Below are 26,645 nucleotides of genomic sequence, written 5' to 3'. Positions count from 1 at the left end.
GAGGTACTTTTAGGTTGGCAGTAAACACAAGTCAGAGGTAACTGGTGTACTTTGACTCCACTACATGTATTTAATACCTTTAGTTACTTTACAGATCTGGATGAATGATGTGAAATATAATCAAGTGTTAAATCAGACTTGAGTTCCACCTGGAGTAAATTCACAAGCTACTCTGTAGTATACAAAGTCATTCAAACTAGCTGCAACTTTACCAGCTTTGATAACACTTTCATGATCAATCATTATAAAACATATCATATACAATTATTAGGGATGCTCCGATCGCCAATTTTGGGGCCGATCGCCGGAATCAGTATCGGCCGATACCGATATCGCTCTCTTTTCCTCTCTCCCCCTCTCTCTCTCTCTCCTGACAGCCCGTCAGTATCTCCTGCAGCTCACTGATCCAGTAATGAGCGACCCGACAGTGAAGAATAAATATATTTATAACTAGTTTAGCTTGTTCCAGAGGTAGATAAAATAGCTAAGTGTGTTAGGTCTAACTCTTAATGTGTGTTCTGCTCCGCTCACCGGTCCGTCACAGCGGGTGGAGCTGCAGGATTTCTGCTTCACACACACGTTGCATACCGCTATTTTATTGTCATTTTCGGACACTTAAAATACTGCCAGACTAGTGAAGCCATTTTGGCGAGCTTGTTTTGCCGCGCACAGAGAAAAGTGTCATGTATTTACATGCAACGATAGCCTAATCTAAAATGCTCTACTCTGGCGTACCTTTCCGTTGAAACGGCAACCTCCTGGCATACTGTCATCTATCACTCTCATCAGAATGCCCAGGTCACACACGTAACAAAAACACTTGCCGGTCACGCGCATTGCGCGGGAAGGCCGGAGCGGAGCTGTTTTATGTAAAAGCGAAGCAATTAAGCGCGCTCCGACTTCTTTATTTTCTTTTAATCTAAAAAGCGAAGTAAAGCATTTACAATTTCAAGCACTTTATCCCAAATTCAAGCACCATTCCCAAAATTCAAGCACTTTTCAAACCTTGAAAACACCTCGTACAATTTCAAGCATTTTCAAGGATTTCCAGCACCCGTACGCACCCTGTAATATGCTTTAAACTATGGAATAACAGTAATATTAAACACAATACAATGCAGAATAACATCAGTTCCCATTGATTTTAATCAACATTACAGCATCCAATGCATAAAATACCTGCTTGAAATGGCCATTAAATTAATTAACGGGCTCTTTAGATGTCCGTAACTGGTAATAAAACAGTAATTAACCTATTTATCCAACTCACGCCTCTAATACTTGTGCAGACTCAGCTGCTATTTGAGCAGGTTTATGTTGTTAGTTTATGTTGTGCAGAAAAAAAGGTAATTTGACACACCAAAACATCATTTTCGATTCTCCTTGGAGGATAGTGCAATGTGTTTCTCGTATATTTAGGATTAAAGTTAATGCTTTTGCTCGTCCCAGTCCTGGTATTGATCATTCTTCTGTAGTCACACCAGCTCTTAATGGCCTCACAGCCATGAATATTAGATACACTTCCCTTCACCCCTCAGCGCAAATATGATGAGCCAGCCTGACGAGGCTTTGCGGAAACAAACACAGTGCTGTATGAGTATCACAAATAATGAAATCAGACTGTACTTTCAACATATTGCGTGAATGAATGCGCAAACAGGAAAAGCAGAATCAATCAAGGTCATAATATTGTTTGTCAGAAGTTATTGTTTTTGTCTGCTCTCTGTCGGCCTGGTTTTATGTATTAATGGAAGCTTTACAGTCATGCAGTGATAGCGGATATTCTCCTGAGTTAGATTAGCCCCAATAAGAGCATAAGATGTTGGGTTACAGCCCATTATGTCTGGGAGAGAGAGAGAGAGAGAGAGAGAGAGAGAGAGAGAGGTGAGGGAGGGAGAGGAGGGTGTGACAGAGACACAAGCAAAGATCATCTTCACACAATTTTAACTCCCGTTACTCTGCTCTCTCAGCGCAGCTCGTCACCGGACGGCCCTCATCTCTGTCTTGTTGCAGTTTGTTGGACACTTCTATATTTTCTGTATCTTTACTGGTCTATTGCGAGATGCTTTGACCAAAGCTTCCCAGATGTTCTTCTGAGAGATGTGTGAGCAGGTTGGAGTTTCCCTCCACATTGCTAATCGTACTTGAAGGAGCTGTGTATCTGACACAAAGGAAGAGACATGGCAGGGGACCTCGTGGTGGGGATGCTCTATAACTTATTACTGCCACTGCTCCTCCTGGCTGGTGAGTCTGTTTTATTCACGTGCATGTAAACTAAAAAAAATGCATTTCTTGTGAGTCCCTATTCAGATTTTAGCTAGGGGGAAATAGGTCATTTTAGGCTAAAGTCTACAAAATGGTAAGTCTGCTGCCATTTCTGGTCCTGAGATCCAGTTAGAGTTATCGTTAGGTTTCAATGGATGAAATGCAAACTAAGCTGCTTTTTGTGGTGGATATTATTTCTTAATAGTATAAACATTATGTAAATGTTCATATACTGTTTAGAATTCATTACTTTAGTGGAAACCGGTTGTATTAAAGGCAGCATATAGATGAGTTACTACAATAACTGTAATACATACAGTTATTGTAGTAAAGCGAATAAATGTGTGCTTATTGTTGCAGATGGTTGACCTTTTATTTGTCCAGTTCTAAGGGAAATGAAACGGGAAAAAAATGATTCAGTTTTAGGGATTACTGTTTTCCAGGCTCTATTTGTGGTAATCTATGAAATCAAGCATGCCGCTTTGCGCAGCAAGGTTGATGCTTAACCTCACAAAATGTGTGATGAATTCACACATTTAAGATTTAAATTTGATCTGCTGATGGTCAAAATGTTTTTCAGCCGTCAGACAAGTTATATGCTACTGCCGTGAATGTCTTCTTTCATTAGTGAATAACAGGAAATATGTGATACAGAGCAAAATAAAACATAACTCAAATAGGTATCTTGCAAAGTGAAATTGCATAAAAAATAGGGATATAAGGCAATTTCACAAATTATTATTTTATATACACTTGTTTAACCCAGTGTCTTAGTTACCAGACAAAGAGTCACACAGAGACTGACAAAGCTTATTATTTCATAATGAGAACAATCTGAAAATCCAGAGGTGGAAAGCAACTATGTACATTTACTCTTGATTTATATACATTGACGTACTTTTCACCACAGGCAGATATTCTACTTTTCATTTAAATTAAATGTATTTAATAATCTAAATTACAAGCTACTTAACAGATCCAGATTAATAATAAAACTAAATAAATAAATTAAGATGTGTAATTTTTGGTAATGGTTAAAAATCTCAATTGGCACTGGTTTCTGTATTCCATGTTTTTTTAGCAATTCATGGTCTAGATGAGCTGTGGCTATTTTTTTTAAGAATACATTTGTATTGGTTCAAACATTACAAATTAGGCATGAAGCAGGTTGCAATCACACAGGTGATTTGCCGCTTTGTTTTCTAGTTTTGATGGTTAATGTGACCTGTTTCGAAGAATACAAAAATTGAAGTACAGTAACTAAAACCAGTTCTATTAAACAGATTAAGTGTTTGTGCTCTTTCCTCTGCCCCTCAGCGTCTTCGTTCCGCTACAATGGTCTGTCGGTGGTGTATTTTCTGTTTCTCCTCACCTTGCCCCTGCTGCCGAACCCCAGCCTGGTCACTATGAAAGGTGAGAGCGGCTACAGAGACCAATACCATCACTATTATGGACATTTGGTGTGTAAGACGTGGAAAAGAAATGTGATGAAAATGCATTTAAATTCAAGTGATCTAAACTAATTATGTTCCATACGCATTATTAAAGTGATCTCACAGGTTTTTGCTCGGAATCACTAAGAAAGTCTTAATGCATACATCTAATTCAAATTAATTGACGGTCTCTTAAAGTTTTGGTCCCTTGTATCTGCAATTTAAGACGATCACATGAAAATTAGATAAATTCACCATGTTACAAATTATTGAAAATGGATTTGGTAACTTCGCTGAACTGCTGAACTGTAAACTCTTAAATGAGTTAACTCGTAATTGTTCCGTCAAAGTTTGATGTAGAGAAAAACAAAGAGGCAGAGCGCAGATAAAGCACTAGTGATTATATTGAGTAAGTGTGTGTGTGTGTGTGTGTGTGTGTGTGTGTGTGTGTGTGTGTGTGTGTGTGTGTGTGTGTGTGTGTGTGTGTGTGTGTGTGTGTGTGTGTGTGCTTTCTCTGTATTGATCCCTGCATTCTGGTGAATTAAAGTATCTGTACCCCTCCCTCAAAGTACTTTGTAAAGGGGATGCGGTCGGAACGGTCAAATCAATTATACATAGCCTGGTAATTACAGTGAGGAATTAAAAGATGTAATGTCAGCATTTGGACAGCATTTTTTATCTATCTTTCCCTTTCCGTCCCTCCATCGAAAAACTGTTTGCCTTTCAGATTGTCTTTGAAAGCTCCCCCAGTTATCTTCATCTCCCTGATATGATCTGCTCTCCTTGAGCTAAGTGGTCAAGTGTGTGTGTGTGTGTGTGTGTGTGTGTGTGTGTACATCCTGCGTGCATTTGTTTCATGAGGTTTTTTTTGAACATCCACCTATACTTGGGAGAGTGCATGTGTGTCCTTATTGGGAAGCAGAGAGGGTTTAAGTGAAACGAGGCTTTTAGTAAAAAAAAAACAGAACATCAACAGCACATTCGCAGGCTCAGCTAATATCGAGCCACATCAGCCATCTCTGCTTCTATATGTCCGACATTTGAATACAAGCGTCAGACTCCAGACTATGAAATGAAAACAAACAAAAAGCTACCCATTTACAGCATTTTATTGGTATATTTTATGATATATATATTTGATATATATAATATATATGTATAATATATTATGTTCTATTTATTAAAATCAATGTCTTCTGTAAAATAATTTCCCACACATTGATATTATTTAAGAAAGAGGAAGCTTAAACATTATGGGTAGTTCTTGCTTGGGTTGCATTAGCTGTTCGTAAATCCACTACGTCTTTCTACGTTGTAGCATTTTAACTTATAGGACGTCTTAGCTGATAAAGAGTTGGTAATGTGTAAAGGTGTTGTTTCAAAATGTCAAGAGCAGTTCATTCAGAAGCAATCACCTATGTAATAGGAAGTCACTGTAGCATTGCCAACTTCAAAATAACTTACAATAACAAAACAACAGTTGTTTGGGGCCAAGCCAAATATGAAACCAGGAGTTTTTTTCCCACTACAGGATCAATGATAAAATCCACCAAATCTTTAAGGTAGAGGGTAACAGCCCCCAAGGCTAGGGCTGTGGTCCAGTTTCCTGCACTTACGGCAGCGTTTTTTTATGACTAATCCTTAAAAAGATCATTTGTAAGAAACATCTGCTTTAATATTCCACCTCAATAACGCTTACCCAGACTCGCATATCTCCCTTTAGCTGGCTTATTGATCGTAAAAGTGCTCACAAAAGACAGGACTGGTTCAATTTAAAATACTGCCAAGTGTTTCTGAGAAATATTTTTCTAAAAAATGTCTTGAAAATAAGTACAGGGTCCATCAATTAATGTGCGTGTGTGTACCATTTAGGCAAGAGAATAAATATCATTTCTAGGAAATAGGAAAGAAGTTTCACAAGATAAAGAGATAAAAGTAGCTGAAGACTAAACTAACTCTGTATAACTTGCTCTAAATTGGCTTTTGTTTCGTCCTGGTTTCTTTCCTTTGCTTAATTATTCAGGTAAAACGGGTCAGTTCTTGCGGCTGATCATCTGCACTAGTTTGACCCTCCTGACCCTGCAGTGCTTCATGCAGATCCCCTTCGCCTACATCCCCCCGCAAGGTAAAAAAACAAACTCGGGAAACTTCATAGATTACATTTTCACAAGTCCTGTGAGTGGACTTCAAGTATATTAGGTTGAAAAAAGAATAAAGAGACTGAAACATTCCCCCTTGTTATGTAAGAATGTCAACATTAAGGAACAAGAAAACTAGTTGAAAATAATGATGACCTTTTTTTTAACAGTTAGTGGCCACTGGGAAGATGTCCTCTACCATTTGGGCATTATAAGGTATGGAAACACACTTGACCTTCATATTTTCAGTGATCATATCATTTTTTATGCAGTTTTAACTATGCAGAAGTATTCGAATAACATTTACTTGACATGACTTGAAAGCATTTTAGAATGCATTCATATGTTCCCAATAAGTATATTTTGCAACATTGCAAAAAGTCTCTTAAAATGTGTCTGACAATTGAATGGAAACACGGCTATTGTTATATGGTATAGCAGTACCACTAAGGTAACTCTTAAAACTAGAACTACAGGACAACTATGTAACTAAGCAATCACATCTCCATTCAAACCGTTCTGTTGAATGGAGATTTATGAAGAAACCTATGATAATGCTTGTGTGTTTTCAGATTCAGCTTGGTGGATGCTGGGAACATTGTGCGTCTCTTGGCCCCGGACCTGGGCCTCCTCTTCTCTTCCCTCTTCATATTGAGGATGTGCAGAAAGATTCTACGCTCTTTGCCCCAAGTCAGTCTGCATGAGAACGGAATACCGCCGTCAAACCCTGAGGTAATCGTTCAAACTCATCAATTGTTGTAACTCCACAATGCGTTAGAAAGCACATCGATATAAATCTGATTGTTTCGTGGGTCTGGCAGGAAGTGGAAACCTCTGAATCAGAGTCTGAGGATGGAAGTGACACGGAGGGCTCGTCCTTCGACAGCTCAGATGAGACTACGGTGCCGGTTCAGACGGGGCCGCCCCAGTTTGTCCAGAAGCTGATAGTGTTTGCAGCCGGACTGAGGCTGCTGCTGTCAGCGATCATGAACACGGCGGGGAAAGTGGTGGTGACTTTACTGCTCGGACTGGCAGGTACATTACAGCAGCTTGTGTGAGCATGCAGGTGTATGGTAGTATTCAGGGGAGACACTACAGCTGAATCAGGTTAACACTTTAACTAATAGATATTACCAAGAAACTTACTCACTTGGTTACTTGCATGAAGAAATCATTTTATTTGTATTTATTTATTTAATTGAATTAAACATTGCTGATATTTTTTAAATATTCATGAGGTATAATCTTATTAAGTGACTACAAATTTGCATAAACTGAAATACGGGTGTTGGATAAAGCCAGGGTCATTTTTTTATTTTGTTGACATATTAGAGTGAAAGATTTATGCAGAGGGAATGTTGGATATATCTTTGTATCACTCCATTAATAAGAAAATATAGACTCAGATAATGAAAAAATGCTGTTGCCTGAAGTGTCTTAGGATGTTTTGTCTATTTTTTTTGTTTTACTTGGCTTGACATACTGTGTGTGTGTGTGTGTGTGTGTGTGTGTGTGTGTGTGTGTGTGTGTGTGTGTGTGTGTGTGTGTGTGTGTGTGTGTGTGTGTGTGTGTGTGTGTGTGTGTGGTGTGTGTGTGTGTGTGTGTGTGTGTGTGTGTGTGTGTGTGTGTGTGTGTGTGTGTGTGTGTGTGTGTGTGTGTGTGTGTGTGTGTGTGTGTGTGTGTGTGTGTGTTCAGGTATCATGCTACCATCCCTCACCTCAGGGGTGTATTTCGGAGTGTTTCTGGGGCTGGTGTGGTGGTGGGTGTTCAGCCGCTCCATCAGCATGCTGCTCTTCAGCTCTCTGTGTGTGATGTTGGCCATCTTCAGCGGAGGACACCTGCTGGCTCTCTACCTCTACCAGCTGCCTCTGTCCCAGCAGCTGATCCCCCCGGAGGACGTCTATGCCAGGTACAGTAGGGATAAAAGAGTAGGATTAAACTGATGTATATTGGACTGCTTTTATTATTAAATAAATAAACTATAAACTAATAAATAAACAAAATATGCTTCAAGGTTTTCTGGGAATTAGTCAGGTAAATATTTCAATGGAAGGTGCATCTACATCAGAATCAGGTCATCTGTTTATCAATTTTGACAACACACCCGCACCTGTTAATATATCCTGGACTTCTTTGACTCTTTTTTTTGTTTTTCTGTTTATGTGATATTTTATTGCGTGGGGAGATGAGAAAAAATCAAATATTGTTGCCAGGCAAAAATTATTCAGATCTAGACCTTTATTTAATGGCTTTATTTAAATTGCCCTTTACCTTCTTCCTGGTTGGTTTACCTCCAGGTTAGCATTCTCCTTAAAGTTTGACTAAACTACTACAATATATTTGTATAACCACTAAGTATTTCTCCCTCTATCTCTCCCTCTCTATCCTGCAATCGTCCCACTCTACCTGTGGCAGGTTGTTTGGTATGACAGGAGTGATCCGAACCAACAGTTCTGACCCGCACATGCTCGGTCTGCACCCACATGTCAGCTGGCCCGACTTTATCAACCCTTTGGTTCTGCTGCTGCTCTACTACACTCTGGTGGCTCTGCTGCACAAATGGGTCCACATCACAGAGGAGGTTTGTACAAGTGGTATTCGCGGGAATTATGTTTTGTTATATGGTGTGTGAGTGTGACGTTGGTGTTCCTGAGGCACTTGTTTGTTTCAGACTCTGGTTTAAGTGGGAAAACGTAAAAAAAAAAAGCAGAAATCTACTACTGTGAATTATCTCTTTAACCAAAACATACACATTAAAGCTATTATATCATCCATTTATCAAGCATCCCTGGAAACTGTTTGGCCCACCTCCAACTTTGAAAGGCTAATGCTGGAGGGTTGACAATACAGAATACTACTACTCCTACTATTGCCACGGCTACTACTGGAAATGTTACAAAAGTTCTGTTTAGCGTTAAACATACAGGCACATACAAGCACTGAGACTATTTTACCTCACGTGACAGGCTTATCAAATAGAGTTGTGTTTCTCAGGATGCTGTGGATGATGAGGAGTGTGAAAGTCCAGCAGGAAGTCCAGAGGATCCTCCCAGCTTCTCCCGGGTCATCTACATCACAGGAGATAAGCAGGAGGTAACCCACAAAAATGGATGTGTTTTATTATTTCAGTGATCAGTATTCTACTGTTGTCCACATTTTTAGGTGTTCTGGATAGTATCAGCTACACATTGGGACAGAAGTCATAGTTTTACTACTATTTCACTTCAAGTTTCACACAAGTCAGCATTTCAAAATTGCCATCATACAATAAATATAAAACCACTCTAAGATTTTCTGAATTTTCAGCTTTTGAGTAGCACGGACGATGAAACCTATCTTCCTGATGAGGTTAGTCATTTTATTTGTAACCCTAGAGTTCAAGATTTATCGTGTTTTTGACTGATTATAAGGTGGGCCATGTGAATATTGGACTAAATGTACGGTATGATGTGCTCTCTTTCTGCAGCCAATTATTTTAATACCAGGGAGTTCCTGGCAAGATGTCCATAGAAATGATCTGTGCTCTCTGTTAGACGTGGCAGGGTACACAAACTGTTACCCTCCACCACAGTATGAAGGCAAAGGCTCCCGGTCACATGGTAATCATCACACATAAATCTCATAAAAACCTTATCAATATATGTATTAGTCTGCTTAATCTGTTTACTAATCTCTTTCTTTCTTTACTTTTACCTTTCTTGTGCCAGAGACAGAAGGAGAGGGAGAAATGGAGGAGAAGTCTGAAATGGACTTGAAAACCCAAACAGAGACCTTGCCTCCCCCCTCAGGCCCGAGTGGTCTGGTCATCTTTGGACGCCTGGTGCAAAAACACAGCTATGTCAGCGCACTCATTATCATGATGGTAAACCACCTTATCTAAAAAAAGGCAATATTTTTCTAGAATAGGTTGGCTCAGTAATGTGGAGATAACATAATTTAAGGAGGATTCATATGTTAGAGTAGTAAAAGGGATTGACCAAAGAAGTTGGTACAGATAAGTATAACATGTTATAAAATCTATTACAAAAGACCCCTGTAACTTAAATGTGTAGTACATTTGATTTTCTTTACACTATTGATTGATTCCACAATTATTTTAAATTAAATGATTGTAGTGAAAGAACATTTCCCAAAGCCAAAGTTAATTTCTTCAAATGTTTTGTTTTCCCAAATCCCAAAAAAAGGTAAAATGTATTATCATATTGCAAAATTACTTAAACAACTAAGGTATTATATAATAGTTGGTTATTCATTTTCTTTGAGTGACTGATTTACCTTTTGAGTGAGTAAAGATTAGCTTGCTTAGTATCTTATTGGGCTAATTAAGTTAGCACACCATGATAGCATTAGCTGTGATAGCTAGCATTAATTCAAAGGATTTAAAACAATATAACTGATATTGTCATGTTGTTTGCTTACCATCTTGCTTTTTCGAGACAAAAAACGACGAATACATTTAAAAACAGCGCAAATATGGTCTTTAACGTTAGAATCGCATGTTTAGCAAGAAAGGTGAAATTAGCTTAGTAGCTAGCTAAAGTTAGTTGCAGTTAACTGCCACCTGAACAAGCTAACATAACATATAAGAAAGGCATATATATTTTAAAAGCTTTTTAAATGGAACAATGTCACATTATCAAACATGTGTATGTTTAGGTGTGGAGTATCACCTACAACAGCTGGCTGACCTTCGCCCTGCTGGTGTGGTCCTGTATTATCTGGATGATGCGGGACCGCCGGCGCTACGCCATGCTGTCGGCGCCCTTCCTGGCGGTGTACGGCACCGCGCTGCTGCTTCTGGGCTTCCTCAGCGGCCTGCGGCTCAGCCGGGCCGAGCTGTACCACGGCCTGCCGCAGGCCGTCATCAAGGACTTCGACCTGAACAGCTACCATCCTGCGCCCTGTGTCCACCTGGGAGCAAAGGTACAACAAAATACCATTAACTTAATTGAACACGTTATGAGATCATGGAAATATTTATAACGAAAGCTTTCTCGTGCTTTTTTTACAACTTCAATTGTTGTTGTAACAAATAGGTTACATTTCGAGCAAAGGTACTTTTGTGTTTCTGTTGTATCCTTCTTTAAACTTGTACTTCATTACAATTTGTCAATCAATATTGTACGTTTTACTATGGTAGAAGAAGTAGGCTACTCAGATATGTACATTCAGTACAGTCACACACAGTGTAAAAATAATCTGTCACAAGGAAGTCCTGCTTTCAAACTCTTAGTTAAAGTACAAAAGTATTAGCAAAATATACTTAAGTATCAATATTAAAAGTACTTATTATGCTTAATGACCTGTTTCACAATAATATTATGTTAGTTGATTGTGATTTTTATAGGATTCATGTGTTCATCAATTTCAACATCATTTGTTGTACTGCTGCGTAGCATAATCTACAATAATATATCATCATTTGGTATCTGATACATCTCTAAGAAAATTTTACTTAAAAATAAGATTGGTTCTTGGAATAATGCTGCCATGTCTTCCCAAGAACACTGAGGATACAGAAAAAAACGAAATCTACCATGTGGAGTTAACCAGCATGGTTTAATCTTATCGCTTATAAGCGGTTTGAGAAAATGGGTAGGCCTGGATCATTAAAGAAGATGACACATGAAGGCATCATTTCATCTTCTTAGCATCTACGCAAATCGATCAGCCCTTAACACGTCTGACACATTTTCCACCAGTTAATGTAGTTCAACCTAATCTGTCTTTGTCATCAAGCTTTTTTTTTAAATCACCAAGCAGAGTCTTAGATTTATATCTGAAACCCATTTCTTGATAGTAACACAACAAATGTTTATAGCATAACTATGTTTACAAAAGCAAATTGTAAAACTGTGTGTTTTGTACTCATGATACACTTTTGGTGCCGCAGGTCTTCTACAGTTTCAGCTTCTGGTTGATGTTTCGTCAGCAGCTAAAGGAGAGACAGGAGGAGGAGAGCTTAAAGGCCGAATCTCTTGATGAAGTCGTGTCAGGTAATATATTTTTGAACTGCTTTGATTACCGGCTTGAATTTTAGAAAATAATATTTCATTTGGAGTCTTCAGTCTCTTGAAATGTCTGAGACTGAATTCAATTTGACTAAAATAAAAAAATGTCTCACTTTTTCTCATTCTCTTCCTGTTGGTTAATTATTTCCTGTCCCTGTTCATCCTTCTTTTCTTTTTATCAGAGGAGGAAAGTCCGCCATCACCTCTGGCAGCGATGCTGATCTCAGGAGTGAAAGGGACGCTGGTGAAATACTGGATCCTCTTCTGCTGCTCCATGTTCTTTGTGATCAGCTTCTCTGGAAAGGTATTTACTGACAAACTTAAACCCTGAGAATGCAGGACGTCCTCTCTTTTATGAATTTTTTTATTTTATTTAAATGCACCTAATTATGACCCTGTTTCACTTGCTTAGGTGGTTGTCTACAAGATCCTCTACATTGTCCTCTTCCTCTTCTGTGTTGTCCTCTACCATGTAAGTGATTTCAGTAATTTGGCTGCTAATACACAGCCAACATTTAATCTGTCTGTCTTTTGTAATGAAGTAAAGTGACTTTAGTCATCAAGATATTGCAGCGAAGCTATAACTCATAGAAAATCTCGTATAGCAATGACCTGTATGTTAGACCTTCGTGTGTAAATGCATTTATTCTCGGACTAAAAGGGGGTGTAAATTTGATATTGAGATGGCAGGCCTCAATAAATGGAGAGGAAATCTGCTTTTATAGCTGAGACATTGTTGCATAACACACAAAGCCACTATAATTTCAGGGTCAGCTTACACTGTAATGTGTTGGATCCTGAATTATCATCAGTGAACCATTCAGCTGCTGTTTGTGCATGAAAACACTTGCCCTTATATAAATTCTGTGCCGCTCATGGATGCTATTTTACAGTTAAAAGTATTGATTATGACTTATAAACACGTACACAGTCTTTTTTGCTTCTATTTTCCAGTTTTTTTCCTCCCCATCTTATATTTCTGCTGACCTTTTAGAATCACGTCGGCACTTACAGGAAGGCCTAATGGCTGTTGAGGCGACGTAAGACATAACAACATCATGTATCTGTTCGGACAACATCAGCAACACCCTGGTGTTTTAAATACTGCAGAGTGGGATGAAAGGGATATAGGAAACACTGTTATTATGCTGATGTTTAGGAGAGGGAAACATTTAGCTTGAGTTCTGATTGTTGGTTGTTGTTGAATACAAAAAGGAGAACTAAATTACAATGACTGTAGCAGTAAAATAAGCTGTAGTTCAATAATGAGGTTAAAGGGACAGTTCAAAACTACATTTTTATTATCTTACCTTCAGTGCTATTTATCAATCTAGATTGTTTTAATGTAAGTTGCAGAGATAGTTGGAGATTTTGGCTGTAGAGATGTCTGTCTTTTCTCCAATATAATGGAACTACAATAGATCGCACTCGGCTTGCAGCGGAAAAAACATTAAAAGAATGTAACAGCAATGAGTCTTTTCAGAAATCCTCACCCAGTTACTCAAGATGTTGAGGACAGTTTCATTTAGGACATATTTTCTTTCTACAAAACTGCATTTGCCAACAATATAGTAATAGAAGTAGGAGAACCGACTGCAACTAACAAAAATGAGCCAGATGATAAAAAGCACAATTTTTTATTTTGCATTTTACCTCTTTAACTAACTAATATCAATTTATTCTACTGTTACATTCATTGTTAATGAACTCAAGCAGTAATTACATTACAATGAGTGTAACATTACATTACATTACATTGCATTTAGCTGACGCTTTTATCCAAAGCGACTTACAATAAGTGCATTCGACCAAGAAGATACAAACTGGACACGAGAATAAATTGAAAAATAATGAGTTAAGATCTGTAAATGCAGCGATAAGGTATTGTATCACTCTGTCTGTTTTTTCTCAGATCCGTTACGACGTGTGGCGGCGGGTGCTGAAGACGTTCTGGGCGGTGGTGGTCGGGTACTCCATGGTGGTGTTGATCGCCATCTACATGTACCAGTTCAGAAGCGTGTCCGGGCTGTTCAAACAGATCATGGGCATGTCTGAGGAAGGGTGAGCTTCTTTTTTTAATGGTCTTTTTGAGAATGAAGCAAGAAAATTCATGATTCATCAGACAGCAGACCTTTCTTGTTTGTTATAATGTCAATACATCTGTTTCTTCTCAGTCTTCGTGACATTGGTTTGGAGCGTTACGACACAGTGGAGCTGTTTGCACGTATCCTGCTTCCTGCTGTGTTCCTATTGGCCTGTATACTCCAGCTGCACTACTTCAACTCAGACTTCCTGACTCTCACTGACCTCGACAACGTCCCCATCAGAGAGGCTCCCAGGTGAGAAGGCAATAATATGCCCTTAAGAAATAACAGTGTCACTAAATAAATGTGGCAAGCAGAAATAAGATCACTTAGTTTCTATAGGAAAAGCACAAAATCAGTTTTTCAGAGTTATTTATATCTGGTCATTATTAGACAGTAATGTGGAGCATTTTCTACTGATATGCCAGGAAAAAATAGTACAAATAAAGAAATTAATTACTGAGCCTGCTTCATGAACGGTACTATTTATACCATTCTTTCTTGAATGCTAAAACAAACACTTTCTGTTGTTTTTGTATTTAATTGACAGCAAAACATATATAACTGCTTGTCTCATTTGTATTTGATTGTCTCCTTTCCTCCTCCCAGAGAAGAAGAGCTCAGGATTTCAGTGAATGTGATATCTGAGACGTAAGAGATACATTTATTCCTACATAAATGTTTTGAGGCCCTCACATTTCAGATAGCCCATCACAATGATCATATCTCACACAGTTGATTTATTGCCTGTAGATATACAGTAATCAATGTTTAGTCAGTACGCTAGCTATACGTGGTGTAAATGTATTACCTAGGAAACATTAGTTTCTGCTTACGTTGTGTGAAAGGTAATCAAAAGTGACATGGAAAGAATGATTGACTTATTTTAGTGTTCATCACAGTAACATAAATATCATAATTGTCATGTGACTCTTTTTGATTTAATTTATAGCATCAAAGAAAACATTGAAAAGATCCAGAAAAGGTAAGGCTGTTGTTCGAATCTTGGTTATTTTGTTCAGATCAAAGCTTACAGATCAGCATCTACAGTGCCTCTACCTTTGTATGAAATACACAGGGTGAGCTACCCAATAAATCAAAGTCTTAGTGTCAACTAATGTGTGGACACATAATAACTGATACAACCTCTCCTTGGTGCAGAATCTTCTCAGTTTTGTAAGTTTCTCTTAATATAGTTTTCCAATACATGTCTAAATATTCAAGACATTTTCTCCATTCCTCAAGACTTGTGAAGGAGCAAATGGGAAATGGGAAGAGTCAGGAGACTTTGGACAGCGTTGGATTACAAACCTCCTTAGAGAAAGGAGCGGAGGATCAGGAAGAGACGACAGAGGAGGGTAACTACAGCTTAATACCCAAATATGACTCCTCAGCCTCGATTAGGCCAATTAGGCCTGGGACTAATTGAACAATGTGCTTACAACAAGTTTGTTTTTAGTTTCATTGATTCTTTTTATACATACAATTGGCAATAATGTTAAAGTGCTTGTGAGTCATATTGTCAAGTTAAAGTAGTGCATTACAACAGACATCTTTGCTGTTTGAGCCATATGAGAGTTGTTCAAATTATGTCTTCTCCTCCTCCCAGAAGCTGTCCCCAGCAGTCTGGAGGATAAGTGGATTGTGATCGTGGACCGGGCGAGCCTGCTGCTCATTCAGGCTCTGTCAGGACTCCAGAAGCTGCAGGAGCAGAGCTGGAGGCTGCTTGAGCTCCACAGCCTCAAAATCGTGTCCTCCGGCATCATCTGGGTGTCACTGCAAGAGGTGGGGTAAATAAATGTTGGGGTCTGTGTGTTAATCAGCTCATATTTGATGATTATAAAAAAAGTACAGAAAAAAGTTTACCAAAGCTTTCTTGGAATAAAATATTTGTCACCAACATTTTATTTGCCCCAGTTCAAATGTGGTGTTCTTTGCGCAGTCATGTACTTAAATGTTAAAGTGGACCTATCATGCTATATTTGAAACATATATTGTAGGGCCATACCTATATAAAACATGTCTGTGAAGTTTTTCTTTCAAAATACCAAACAGATCCTGCATTTTAGCCATGCCTCATTTCGCTCTATTTGCTCTTTTCCAGCCCTGTTTTTGCAAGGGCTGATTCTGTGACGTAGCTTTAATGCAAATGAGCTGCAGCTGACCACGCCCCCCTGCAGGAGAGGGAGATCAGCTGCTGGGCTCTCAGAAGAGGGGGAGAAAAAGAGATCTCCGTCCTCCGTGTTTTATTCTTATATGATTATATAGAGTCGTTATTCATTTGTTTTAAAGCTCAATAAATAACAAAGAAGACCTTTGACCGGCACTTTTCTAATTTTGTCCGGAAGATTTCAACTTTAACGGACATGTTGACAGGCGAAAAAAAATCTAGTTCATAAACATGTCCGTGGTAAAATGTTTAGAACACACAAGCAGAAAATGAAGTCTAGCCACAGATTCTTGTCTTTTTCCAGGGATGGCATTGCATGCAGTCCCTTGTCCCGATTCTTGCAGCCAACAACAGCACAATGTTTAACTCCCTTAGACATCCTGGCAAGAGCAGGCAAAAACACAGATGTGACTGGGGGAGATTTAGGCCTAGGCTCCACGGGAACGAAAACGGGTTGAATCCGCATATTTCTCATGCGTATAGCCCTTTAAGCTAGACGACGCCGTAACGGAACGGTAGAAACGGACCCTGCAAACGACAACGGGTCCAAAGGTGGATAGATCTGGGAACGGAGCGCTCTGGGGGGTCCAACGGGGCCGTGTGGTCGCCTATACGGTCATCCGTTTCTGATAATGACGACGCAATAGCCCCGCCTCTCCCCGCCTCTGCTGCTCACCCCCGCAAAAGTACACTGCACACTGAATTCAGATTATTTATCTTTATCTCGATATGGACATAAACGCGAGTGAAGTCTAATCTGACAGGACGGAGACACGCAGATCCTCCCGCTGTGATGCAGCGGGAGGAAAACACACACTTCAAGTCAGATCATCACCCTTAGCTATTTTAATTACCTCTCAAACTACCTAAACTAGTTATAAATATGTTTATTTTCACTGTCGGGTTTACTTACTGGATCAGCTGCTGCATGAGACAGACACTGACGCTGTCAGAAGAGAGGAAAAAGAGACAGCCTCCGTGTATTTTATTATTATATATCATTATATCGTTGTTATTCATTTGTTTTAAAGCTCAATAAATAACAAAGAAGACCTTTGACCGGCACTTTTATAATTTTGTCCGGAAGATTTAAACTTTAACACACGTTGACCGGCGAAAAACTCTGCCCGGATCCCTCGGCCCCCACCGCGGAGAATAAACAGAAGTGCAGCCATGACAACCATTCTTCTTCGCTGCTTTTGTGGAGGAAGTTGCTGCTTTTGTGGAGGAAGTTACAGCTCCATGTACAGGCTCGGCATATGTACTGCAGCTTTTCCAGCGGTTGGATGTAAACGGAGCCGTCTCGTGGAGCTTGACACAATCCGGTGTATATTGCGTGTGGGCGGAAGCTTTTTGGCGTTTGCGTTTGCGTTTCTCCTATGCGTTTTGCCGTATGCGTTCCCGTGGAGCCGGGGCCTTAGCTTTCCGACAGCCTATATGCGAATGAGAGGTTGGGCAATGGCCGTGGCCGTGGCCCAACCTCTCATCCCCCTGATAGGTGGAGAGTTGCCCATATAGGCGGAGCACCCCTTTTCTGACGTCAGAGAAATTCAAATCTGTATCAGCTCCGTTGCAGCCCCGTTTTTAGAGATTTGGGTATGGAGGAAAAGAGAGAGGGTTGTGTTTTCTGACACTTGGTGAGTTCCCTGACACACCGGGGACACATATTCATGTATAAAAGACGTACAAAAGTGCATTTTGCATGATAGGTCCCCTTTAAGTGATACCTCTTGATTTTTCACAGGTTTCTCTGATGAACTCGCTCTTCCTGGTTCTGTGGGTGTTTGCGCTCCCGTTCTCAAGGTTACGACCTGCGGCCTCCAGCATCTCAGCGGTGTGGGCCTGCGTCATGGTGGTGTGCAAGATGTTTTACCAGCTCAAAGTCATAAAACCGCTCGATTACTCCTCTAACTGCACAGTTGTGAGTATCCTTACAGCATGTGTGTTTCTAACAGCTGCATCCCCTGTCAGTGGGTGTTAACCTTGTTTGCATCTCAGGGGCTGGTGCCGTCCAACAGCTCGGGCCTGGATGACGGGGCGGAGCTGAGGGGGAACATGGTGGAGCTGCTCACCAGGTCTATTCTCTACATCGAGCCTGTGGACCCCGTGTACTGGTGCGGAGCACTGCTCAAATGTGAGGGCAGGATCCTCCCCTGTCTCAGGGTACGGTGCCACGCCTGCCGAAGTCTAAAAACATTGTATTTCTTAATCCCAACAATCATACAAAGCTGCTCTTGAAATCCATTATTAAAGTTCAAGTACATTAAATCAAGAGTGGGACCCTGCTGTGCATTTATTGTAGGTGAAATAGCATTTATAAATACATTTTTTCTCCTTTTTTAAGTTAAAAAGTAACAAAAGCAAGCAATAACGAGGCCATAGGATGAACAATACATTTAAAGAACAATATTGCAGTACATACAATAATTATAAGAGGTTTGTCTCTTTCCCGCGGTTTATTTATCAATTCTTTGTGGAGTCTTATAAAATAGATTTAGGTGTTTAACATTATTGACAAATAGGCTGGCATTCAGTTTTTCTGAAGACTATATTTAGTAATGGCCTTTTTATGTGTCATCAGCAAGATCTAAATGAGGTATGCCTCGTCTTTAGTTGGACTGTCAGATGTATCAAAGATGTAGCAGTGTGAATGTTAAACCTTTAACTTTTGTGTTGTAGAACCACCTGATGGTGCTCGGGCTGCTGGTGTTCGAGGCAACCGTCCATCGGCACCAACTCTACTTCCGTCTCCATAACAACCTGAAGACCCCGCCCTTCAGCATCATCTTCCAGGGCATCACGAGGCAGCACCTTGATCACGGCGTCCTGCCCTGCATCAAGTACTTCATCAACTTCTTCTACTACAAATTTGGATTGGAGGTACCTATCAGGAACTGGAGTGTGGGTCTGTGTATCTAAACTGTTTTTGACTTTGACTTGATAACATACCCTCACTTCTTCTTAGATCAGTTTAATCGTGGCGGTCAATGTGATTGGTCAGAGGATGGATTTCTATGCCCTGCTGCATTCCTGCGCTCTATTGGCTGTTGTGTCTCGGAGACGCAGGAAGGCCATCGGGGAGGTGTGGCCTAAATACTGCTGCTTCACTGCGGGGCTCATGGTGCTGCAGTACCTGCTCTGCATCGGCATCCCTCCTGCCGTCTGTGTTGGTATGGACGCTTGTAATTCAGATGTTTATGCAAATATAATATTGATATCATTATAAATTCAGGTCCCTTTTTTAAATACCCTGTCGTTGTATGGTCACCAGCTCGCAGAAAGAATATTTCTAAAAAGAGTCTTAAGCAGTTTGATTTAAATATATCGATGAGGAACTTGAGCAGTGATAAAGAAGTTTAAACTCTAACAATAAATCAAGGGATGAAGAGGCTATAGTATGATCTACACAAATTGATGAACAAGAGATTGAATAAAGAAACATGTGCAAAATATCAAGGCAAAGAACACATGAAATATGTCATCAAATGATCTGTCACTTTAATAAACTATTAATGGTTTGGTAAGTAAGATAACATCAATTATAGGGTGATATAACGTTATTCTACAATGGTAGAAATAGAGACAAGTTGGTAAAGAATGTTCTGTCACTTCACCTAATGATTCATTCTCCTTTCACACAACTTCAAAATAAAAGATGTCCCTGCTGCATATACTTCATGCTATATCATTGTATGCTTTTCTATTCCAATGTATTCTCTTACCAGATTACCCCTGGAGAACGGCACTTAGACCTCTCACCTCAAATATTATCAAGTGGTTTTACCTGCCGGACTTCGCCATGAGCCCCGATCCTTCATTCATATTCTGTGAGTTTAATTGAGCTATCTTTACTTTCTTCTCTCCTCTCCTGATTTGAATCTCTTCCTCGTGTCAGATGTTGACCCCTCCTCTCTCTCCTGCCCTCTGCAGACGACCACCTCCTGCTGCTCTGCTCCTCTCTGCAGTGGCAGGTGTTTGAGGAGGAGAACCGAGCGGTTGTGAGACTGCTGGCTGGAGACAACGTGGAGATCAGTCGTAGTCTGGACCCTTCTTCCTGCAACTCCTTCATCCCTGTCGATAACTTCCTTCACTGCAGGTCAGGAAAACAGCAAGCACTTCTTTTCATTTCGTTTTTCATGAAGTATTTTTAATCAGTGAAGTAGTTCATCTTCCATTTCAAATACATTTCAGACTTCTTTTGGTCAGTTTTTAAGTTTATTTTATGTTATGTCATAACCAACAAAATCTTGATCTAAAGCTCCTTCTAACATAATATATATTATATCGATTTTATATATATATTTTGTATACAAAATATTTTATATTTAGTATATATATATATATTTACTTTAAAATAATAACAAAAAAAGAATGTATGATGTAAAAAAGTGCAGAAGTTAAAATGTAAGATATATAAAACAATCAAATAAATGATATAAAGTAGTGGTAGAGACAGTGATTGCAAACAGGAATGAGGAGTCTATACTTTAAGTGTTTTCTTTTGAAGTATGATTTATTTTTTTCTCTGCCCGACATGGCCCTGAGTGTCTTTATTTAAAGACCCTCACATATGCCAGGAAACTCATAACATATTCCATGACTTGTTTAGTTACTTCAAACAGCTTCCTGCTCTGTACGTTCAATTAATGAAAGCGGTTCTGATAAACTGAGACTGCTGGATAAGCATCTATGGACGTCTCCGATTGAGTTTATAGGCTTGATTCCACATCTGCTGGGATCCTTTAACAGTTTCAGTAACAATGTAAAGAAGCTGCATTGTTTCGAATGAACTAATGAAGCTGGCTTTTAAGTCCGACCGGTGATTGTACATACAAAAATCTCAGTTTCTCATGTGTTGTTCACAGTATTTCATTAAATACCCCTCTTGAAATCTGTTCTGGCAGCATGTTGTTTTTTCTTTATGCCTCTCTTTCTCAGCGTCACTCTCTGTCTGGTTCTCAGGTGCTACCTCGACATGGCCAAAGTGTTTGTGTTCAGCTATTTCTTCTGGCTGGTGCTGTGCCTCATCTTCATCACCGGCACCACGCGGATCAACATCTTCTGCCTGGGCTACTTGGTGGCCTGTTTCTACTTCATGCTGTTTGGAGGCAGCGTGTTGCTGCAGCCGGTCAGATACATCCTGCGCCTGTGGGACTGGCTCATCGGATACACCTGCTTCGTCATCGCCATGAAGAACCTGCTGTCTGTGAGTCAACACACCAAAAACACATGCAGTTGTTAAGACGCCTAGCACTTCATTTATTTCAAACTTTATACAGTCAACTGTGCCTTCTATGTGGTTTATTTGTGTGTGGTCAGCTGGGGTCTTGTGCCTACCTGGACAGCCTGTTGAAGAGCGGCTGCTGGTTTATTCAGGCCTTCAGCATGTTCTGCACCATCAAAGGCTACGACGTCCGTGAGTGATACATCTCAGCACAATCTTCTCATTGTATAGGTGTTATCATATTTTCTGAATATAAATAATACAATTATACAGTTCATGTTAGACTTCAGAGTTACATCTTAAGAGGATTCAGAAGTGAGGTTACTTAAACGACTTAGGAGCATTTGATGTTCCTAAATGTTTTTTTTTAATAGAGAGATAATGCCTGAACACTTAATCCATGCCCCAAAAGTGAACGTTTGTCAGGTCAGAAGACCTAAAGGATGGACACACATTCCACAACGTCCAGGGTAATACAACTTCCCAAAACAAACTGTCTATTAACAATCCATTAAAGTACATTGAACAATTGCATAAAGAAAAAGCAGTCATACCAAAGCCATAATTCTATATTTCAAAGATAATCCTCTTTATAAGCATCACATTCTTCATCCCATACAATACAATATAAATCCACTACATTTACAATTATTGCATTGAATTTGAGAAAATGAGAAGAGCTGTTGAACACGTACATAAATAAATTATATTTAGCTAGATCAAACCACAGTTAGAAAACAGAGACCTCTCTTATTATAAAATGATTATGCATATTTACAAACCTGTGTGTCACGGTCTATAATTAATTTGAAACACCATCATGATACACCATCATTTTTCCTTTGAGAGAACACGTCTTGGTTTACGCCTCTTGGTGTGAGAGTATGATGTATAATCTAAAATCTCTCTCTTTCATACTATAACTTACACATTATAGTCTAACATATTTCTCCCGTCCCGTCAGCTGCTCCTGACGATGGGTGCGAGCTGCCGGAGGGTGAGGCCGGCATCGTCTGGGACGCCATCTGTTTCACGGTCCTGCTGGCTCAGAGGAGGGTCTTCCTCAGCTACTACTTTCTCTACGTGGTGTCGGACCTCAAGTCCTCCAAGATCCTGGCCTCCAGGTCTGCGACCCCAACATACTTATAGCACCAGCAAAGGAACTTTACAATAAGGCAGAGGGGATACAAATTAGAAACTAGAAATTGTGTGTGGATATTATTCATTTTTCATTAATATTCAAAACGTTATTCTTTATACGTGTTAAAATGTTACAGACTTGCTAAAAGATTATCTATGTTAAGCATGCCATTAGTTGGAAATAATTCATTTGAAATGAAGTCATAAGAACTTTTCTAGGAAACATCTTATTACAAAAATTAGGAATTGATTCTTTACACAAAATGTTGTAACATTTCTGACTATAGCTGAAACCAGAATATTATTTTTTACAGAGACAGGCTGTTTTTCAATATGACCTGTCTCCTCCTCTAAGGGGCGCTGAGCTGTTTGAGGCCAGAGTGAAGAAGGAGGTAGCAGCCAGGCTGGAGATGGAGAAGAAGTCTATGCAGACACTGAAGAAACAGTAAGACATTAAATATCATAACGTTTAGTGTAAAGTACATTTACAACAACTCAGCTGTTCTGACTGTGAATGAAATAATAACATTGCGTTCTACTGTCTCCCAACACAACTTCCCCTCTTAATATCCCACTTCATCATCTTCCCACCCTCTTCCTGCAGGATGGAGAAGATCAAATCTAAACAGAAGGGTGGACCAGCAGACAAACCAGCTCTTCCTGCTGATCAGGAGCAGGTTACACTGGGTAACTAAAACAAATACATGTTCTGTTTCTACTGTTTATTAAACAATGGAGTCTCTGTCATTCAAAGAGAAAACTTCTGTATATATCTAACATAACTAAACCGATCGATCTTTTCCAGCTGACGATGAGAAGGCTAAGAAAGACGTCGGAAAATGGTGGAAGCCCTGGGTGTCTCAGCCTGGAGGTGAGAGGCAACATGTTCAACTGTTTAGAGCTGTTTCTGATCATTCTAGCCTATTATTTGTCACATGTTTTTAACTCTATGGCTATGCAGTAAATCAGTGAATTCAGCCTCTGAGCTGCACTGGAGCAGCTCTGGATCATTGTATGCATTGTGCTGCAGTTTCTGACATCGCTCTTTTTATGCAGTGGAAAACAACTGTGGCTACCACCTGTTTGAGAGTGACAGTGAGGAGGAAGAGGAGGACGTTACAGAGAAGAATGAAGAGAAACCACCACCGAAGAAGAAATCTGCTTTCCAGGTGAGAGCCAGCAGAAACACAGCGTACATACAAAAGAATTATGAATACATTTCGTTTTTTCCATAAATGATCTTAAACACTGATGGATGTTTCTTTGGTATCCTTAGTTGAGAGGTGTGTTTGTGTCTTTGTTCTTCCCAGTTGGCGTACGACGCCTGGGTCAACAGCTCTAAGTCAGCTCTTAAGGACCTGAAGAAGGAGAAAAAAAAGATAAAGAAAGAGGAGAAGAAGAGAGCAAAGAGAGAGCTGCAGAGACAGCAAGGTGAGAGACTCTCACATCTAACCCTCCTGTAGTCTTCATTTATTCATGTGAGTCTTTGAATTAAAACGTTGAGAGGATGTGAGAGGATACTGTGAACCACAGCTGTTCCATACTGTTATATGAAGTCATTTGAAGAGACAATTCTGAGACTGGTTTGATAGAGGGTCATTGAAATCATAAGTTTACCCTCTGCGTAGTATGAACTTGTATGGATAATTCAAACGCAGTAGATTAGGAGTGTCCAAGCGGCGGCCCGTGGTCCATTTTGAATTGGCCCTCAGCCAATTCTGAAGTATAATTGAATATGGCCCACACATGAATCTTGTGCTTGTCTCATAATGACTTCTTAAATATTTCTTACCAAATTCTACACAGTATTAATATGTATTAATTAGCCCCATTTTCATATAAATACAGTCAATTCAGGTTAAAAACATTCTCTGACAAATCTTAGTTGATAGAAAAAGCCCAATAACTTATTTCCATACGTTTTTGGCTGATTTGAGGAATGAGCTGCCAACACTTTTTGTTACAAAATAAATGCAGCTCTGTGATGTAGGCTCTTTTAGCATATTCAATTATCAATAATAATCTGCCTACATTTGATTGATTTTGCTAACTTAATAACTTAATTTATGAGGCCCAGCAATTCTTATATTTTTCTGTATGTGGCCCTGAGTGAATTTCTTTTTGGACATTCCTGCAGTAGATGATAAGATAAAGTATTTTCTTTTCCAAAGTTTTCTTCTGCCCTAAGTGTTCCAAATAAAAGGGCCATTAATTACATCTTTGCTTCATTCTGTCCATCACATAATAATCTTGTGTAAAGGTTGGCAATATGGCACCTGAGAAAAGGTCAGGCTGGACAGATGTGTTGGTTCCTTGGTGTAAACCACACCTTCAAAAGGGATTCTGGAGCCAGAGGAGAGGTCAAGAGGTCACATGACTCCTGAGGAGGGAACCATGAATTTGAGGGCATCTGTCTAGCAGTTGTTCAGACATCCTGCTGAAATATTTCAACAATAACACTTTCTTTGTTCCAGGCATTGAAAGAGCAGACTCTAGTGAGGATGACCTGGATGAAAGTGTTGTGGAGGAAGAGGGAGAGGAGGAAAAAGGTAAACAGACATAAGTCCCTGCATTCAACTGGATTATACCACAAGTAAAATTAATATGACTAAATTACTTTCTATTTTTTATAACTGTGATATGAACAAGCTGGGTAGCCTTACATCTAAACACATTTGTACTGTGATCACAGAAAACATCCTGCAGCGTGTCTTCAGCACCCTGAAGTTCGGCGTTGTGTTTGTGAAGTCTCTTCTGGACGACCTGACGCAGGGCCTGAACTCCTTCTGCAAAGAAGGCCTGGACATTTCCAAGGTGCTGCGCTTCGAGCGTGCGTTACTCAGCCAGCAGCAGAAGAAGGTGAGAGGAAAGGATGGAGAGCTGATGATGGTTTATTCAAGACTGGGTTTGAGTTTTGGCCTCAATACGATCCATAGATTTTTATCATTTTAAATAGACATAAACAAATTCTATCCCCAAGTAACAATTTGGTATGACTTTAAGGTACTTTTACCTGACTAACATCAGTGACACACAAAGTGAGTCTGTTTCTCAGTTTTTTGTTGATGAATATATGAATATGCAAATATTTATAGAATTTGAAAATAAATATGTGCACTCATTATGTGAGATTTTTTTAAATATGTAAAGTCTTCCTTTATCTGTATTTCCATATCTTCCGTTTAAAAATGTGCTGTAATTACAAAATCGCCTAAACATTTCTTCTGGCTTTTTTTTTTTCTTTGAGTTTTTATATATCCCCTTTATTGTGATGGCTGCATCCCATTTATGTTAACCTCCTAATGTGCATTCTCACTCACTCACGTGGCTTCCTCGCTGCAGGGTAAAGAGGTGAGCCAGGAGAGCGTGAAGCAGTTTTATGAAAACTGGATATCCCGTCAGAACACGCTTTCTTCCCAAGACGACCTGGATGACTACCTGCCTCCCCCCTCCTCCCCGCCTGACGTCCCCTCCTCACCCCACGCCTATGCTAAGCTGAAGAACCAAGCCTCCAAAGTGTCCTGGGGCAGCAGCGTCTCCAGGTACTGGACACAGAGTCGCTCTTTCACATTTTCTTTCCTGTATATGCAAAATAAAGACCTGAATAAGATATTATTATTATTATTATTATTATTATTATTATTATTATTATTATTATTATTATTATTATTATTATTATCTCTCTGCTCCTCTTCCTCAGCTGTATGACGGACGAGACGCTGCTCGGCTCCCGGCAGCCGACCCAGGAGGAGCTGGACGACCCCCCCGCTGTGTCTCCTGTTGCTGACCAGCTCAGACGCAGGCTCCTGAGGACAGCCAACATCGACCTGACCACCTTTGAGACTGTTGAACTTTCACCAAGGTCAGGGAGAAGTCTTTAGTTACTGATATGTATGCTTTTAATGTTTTTCTTAACTGGCCTATCCTGTATTTTAATCCTCTATGTTCCTTTTTATTAATGGTTTCTTTTTTTTTCTTTAACTTTATTTAATGTTAAGGTCATTTTTTGAGTTTGCTTTTAGGGTGACTTTTAAACATCCGTCCAGGGTCTACAGATGAAAAATAGCCACTGTGTTTATTTACAGCAATGTTTATTAATGTGCAACCCTGTTAAATAAACTTTTAAACATATAAATAAATAAAGATTAAAAAAAGTAATCAATATAATTGTCTACTACTT

The 26,645-nt window shown here is 39.6% G+C and overlaps 1 protein-coding gene across 1 annotated transcript in view; it reads left to right on the top strand.

The window, feature by feature from the left end:
* Nucleotides 1–9,677: 9,677 nt before the first annotated feature.
* si:dkey-11f4.7 (piezo-type mechanosensitive ion channel component 2) overlaps nucleotides 9,678–26,645 on the top strand; it is a 29,572-nt gene continuing 12,604 nt past the window's right edge. Inside the window, exons 1-29 of the mRNA XM_034144808.1 lie at nucleotides 9,678–9,698; nucleotides 10,493–10,759; nucleotides 11,730–11,832; nucleotides 12,030–12,151; nucleotides 12,260–12,319; nucleotides 13,760–13,908; nucleotides 14,022–14,186; nucleotides 14,541–14,582; nucleotides 14,884–14,916; nucleotides 15,177–15,289; nucleotides 15,541–15,716; nucleotides 17,846–18,022; nucleotides 18,100–18,264; nucleotides 18,781–18,981; nucleotides 19,067–19,271; nucleotides 19,827–19,928; nucleotides 20,032–20,197; nucleotides 21,064–21,307; nucleotides 21,421–21,517; nucleotides 22,290–22,449; nucleotides 22,821–22,910; nucleotides 23,070–23,152; nucleotides 23,271–23,336; nucleotides 23,522–23,634; nucleotides 23,776–23,896; nucleotides 24,940–25,014; nucleotides 25,158–25,324; nucleotides 25,808–26,007; nucleotides 26,166–26,327. Of these exons, the coding sequence (XP_034000699.1) occupies nucleotides 9,693–9,698; nucleotides 10,493–10,759; nucleotides 11,730–11,832; nucleotides 12,030–12,151; nucleotides 12,260–12,319; nucleotides 13,760–13,908; nucleotides 14,022–14,186; nucleotides 14,541–14,582; nucleotides 14,884–14,916; nucleotides 15,177–15,289; nucleotides 15,541–15,716; nucleotides 17,846–18,022; nucleotides 18,100–18,264; nucleotides 18,781–18,981; nucleotides 19,067–19,271; nucleotides 19,827–19,928; nucleotides 20,032–20,197; nucleotides 21,064–21,307; nucleotides 21,421–21,517; nucleotides 22,290–22,449; nucleotides 22,821–22,910; nucleotides 23,070–23,152; nucleotides 23,271–23,336; nucleotides 23,522–23,634; nucleotides 23,776–23,896; nucleotides 24,940–25,014; nucleotides 25,158–25,324; nucleotides 25,808–26,007; nucleotides 26,166–26,327 (3,830 nt within the window). The 5' untranslated portion in view covers nucleotides 9,678–9,692. The remainder of the gene's footprint in view (nucleotides 9,699–10,492; nucleotides 10,760–11,729; nucleotides 11,833–12,029; nucleotides 12,152–12,259; nucleotides 12,320–13,759; nucleotides 13,909–14,021; nucleotides 14,187–14,540; nucleotides 14,583–14,883; nucleotides 14,917–15,176; nucleotides 15,290–15,540; nucleotides 15,717–17,845; nucleotides 18,023–18,099; nucleotides 18,265–18,780; nucleotides 18,982–19,066; nucleotides 19,272–19,826; nucleotides 19,929–20,031; nucleotides 20,198–21,063; nucleotides 21,308–21,420; nucleotides 21,518–22,289; nucleotides 22,450–22,820; nucleotides 22,911–23,069; nucleotides 23,153–23,270; nucleotides 23,337–23,521; nucleotides 23,635–23,775; nucleotides 23,897–24,939; nucleotides 25,015–25,157; nucleotides 25,325–25,807; nucleotides 26,008–26,165; nucleotides 26,328–26,645) is intronic.

Source organism: Trematomus bernacchii, unplaced genomic scaffold, assembly GCF_902827165.1.
Source record: "Trematomus bernacchii unplaced genomic scaffold, fTreBer1.1, whole genome shotgun sequence".
Lineage (NCBI taxonomy): Eukaryota > Metazoa > Chordata > Actinopteri > Perciformes > Nototheniidae > Trematomus > Trematomus bernacchii.
Note: the sequence above shows the minus strand (reverse complement) of the source record. Positions and strands in the feature narration are given on the sequence as shown.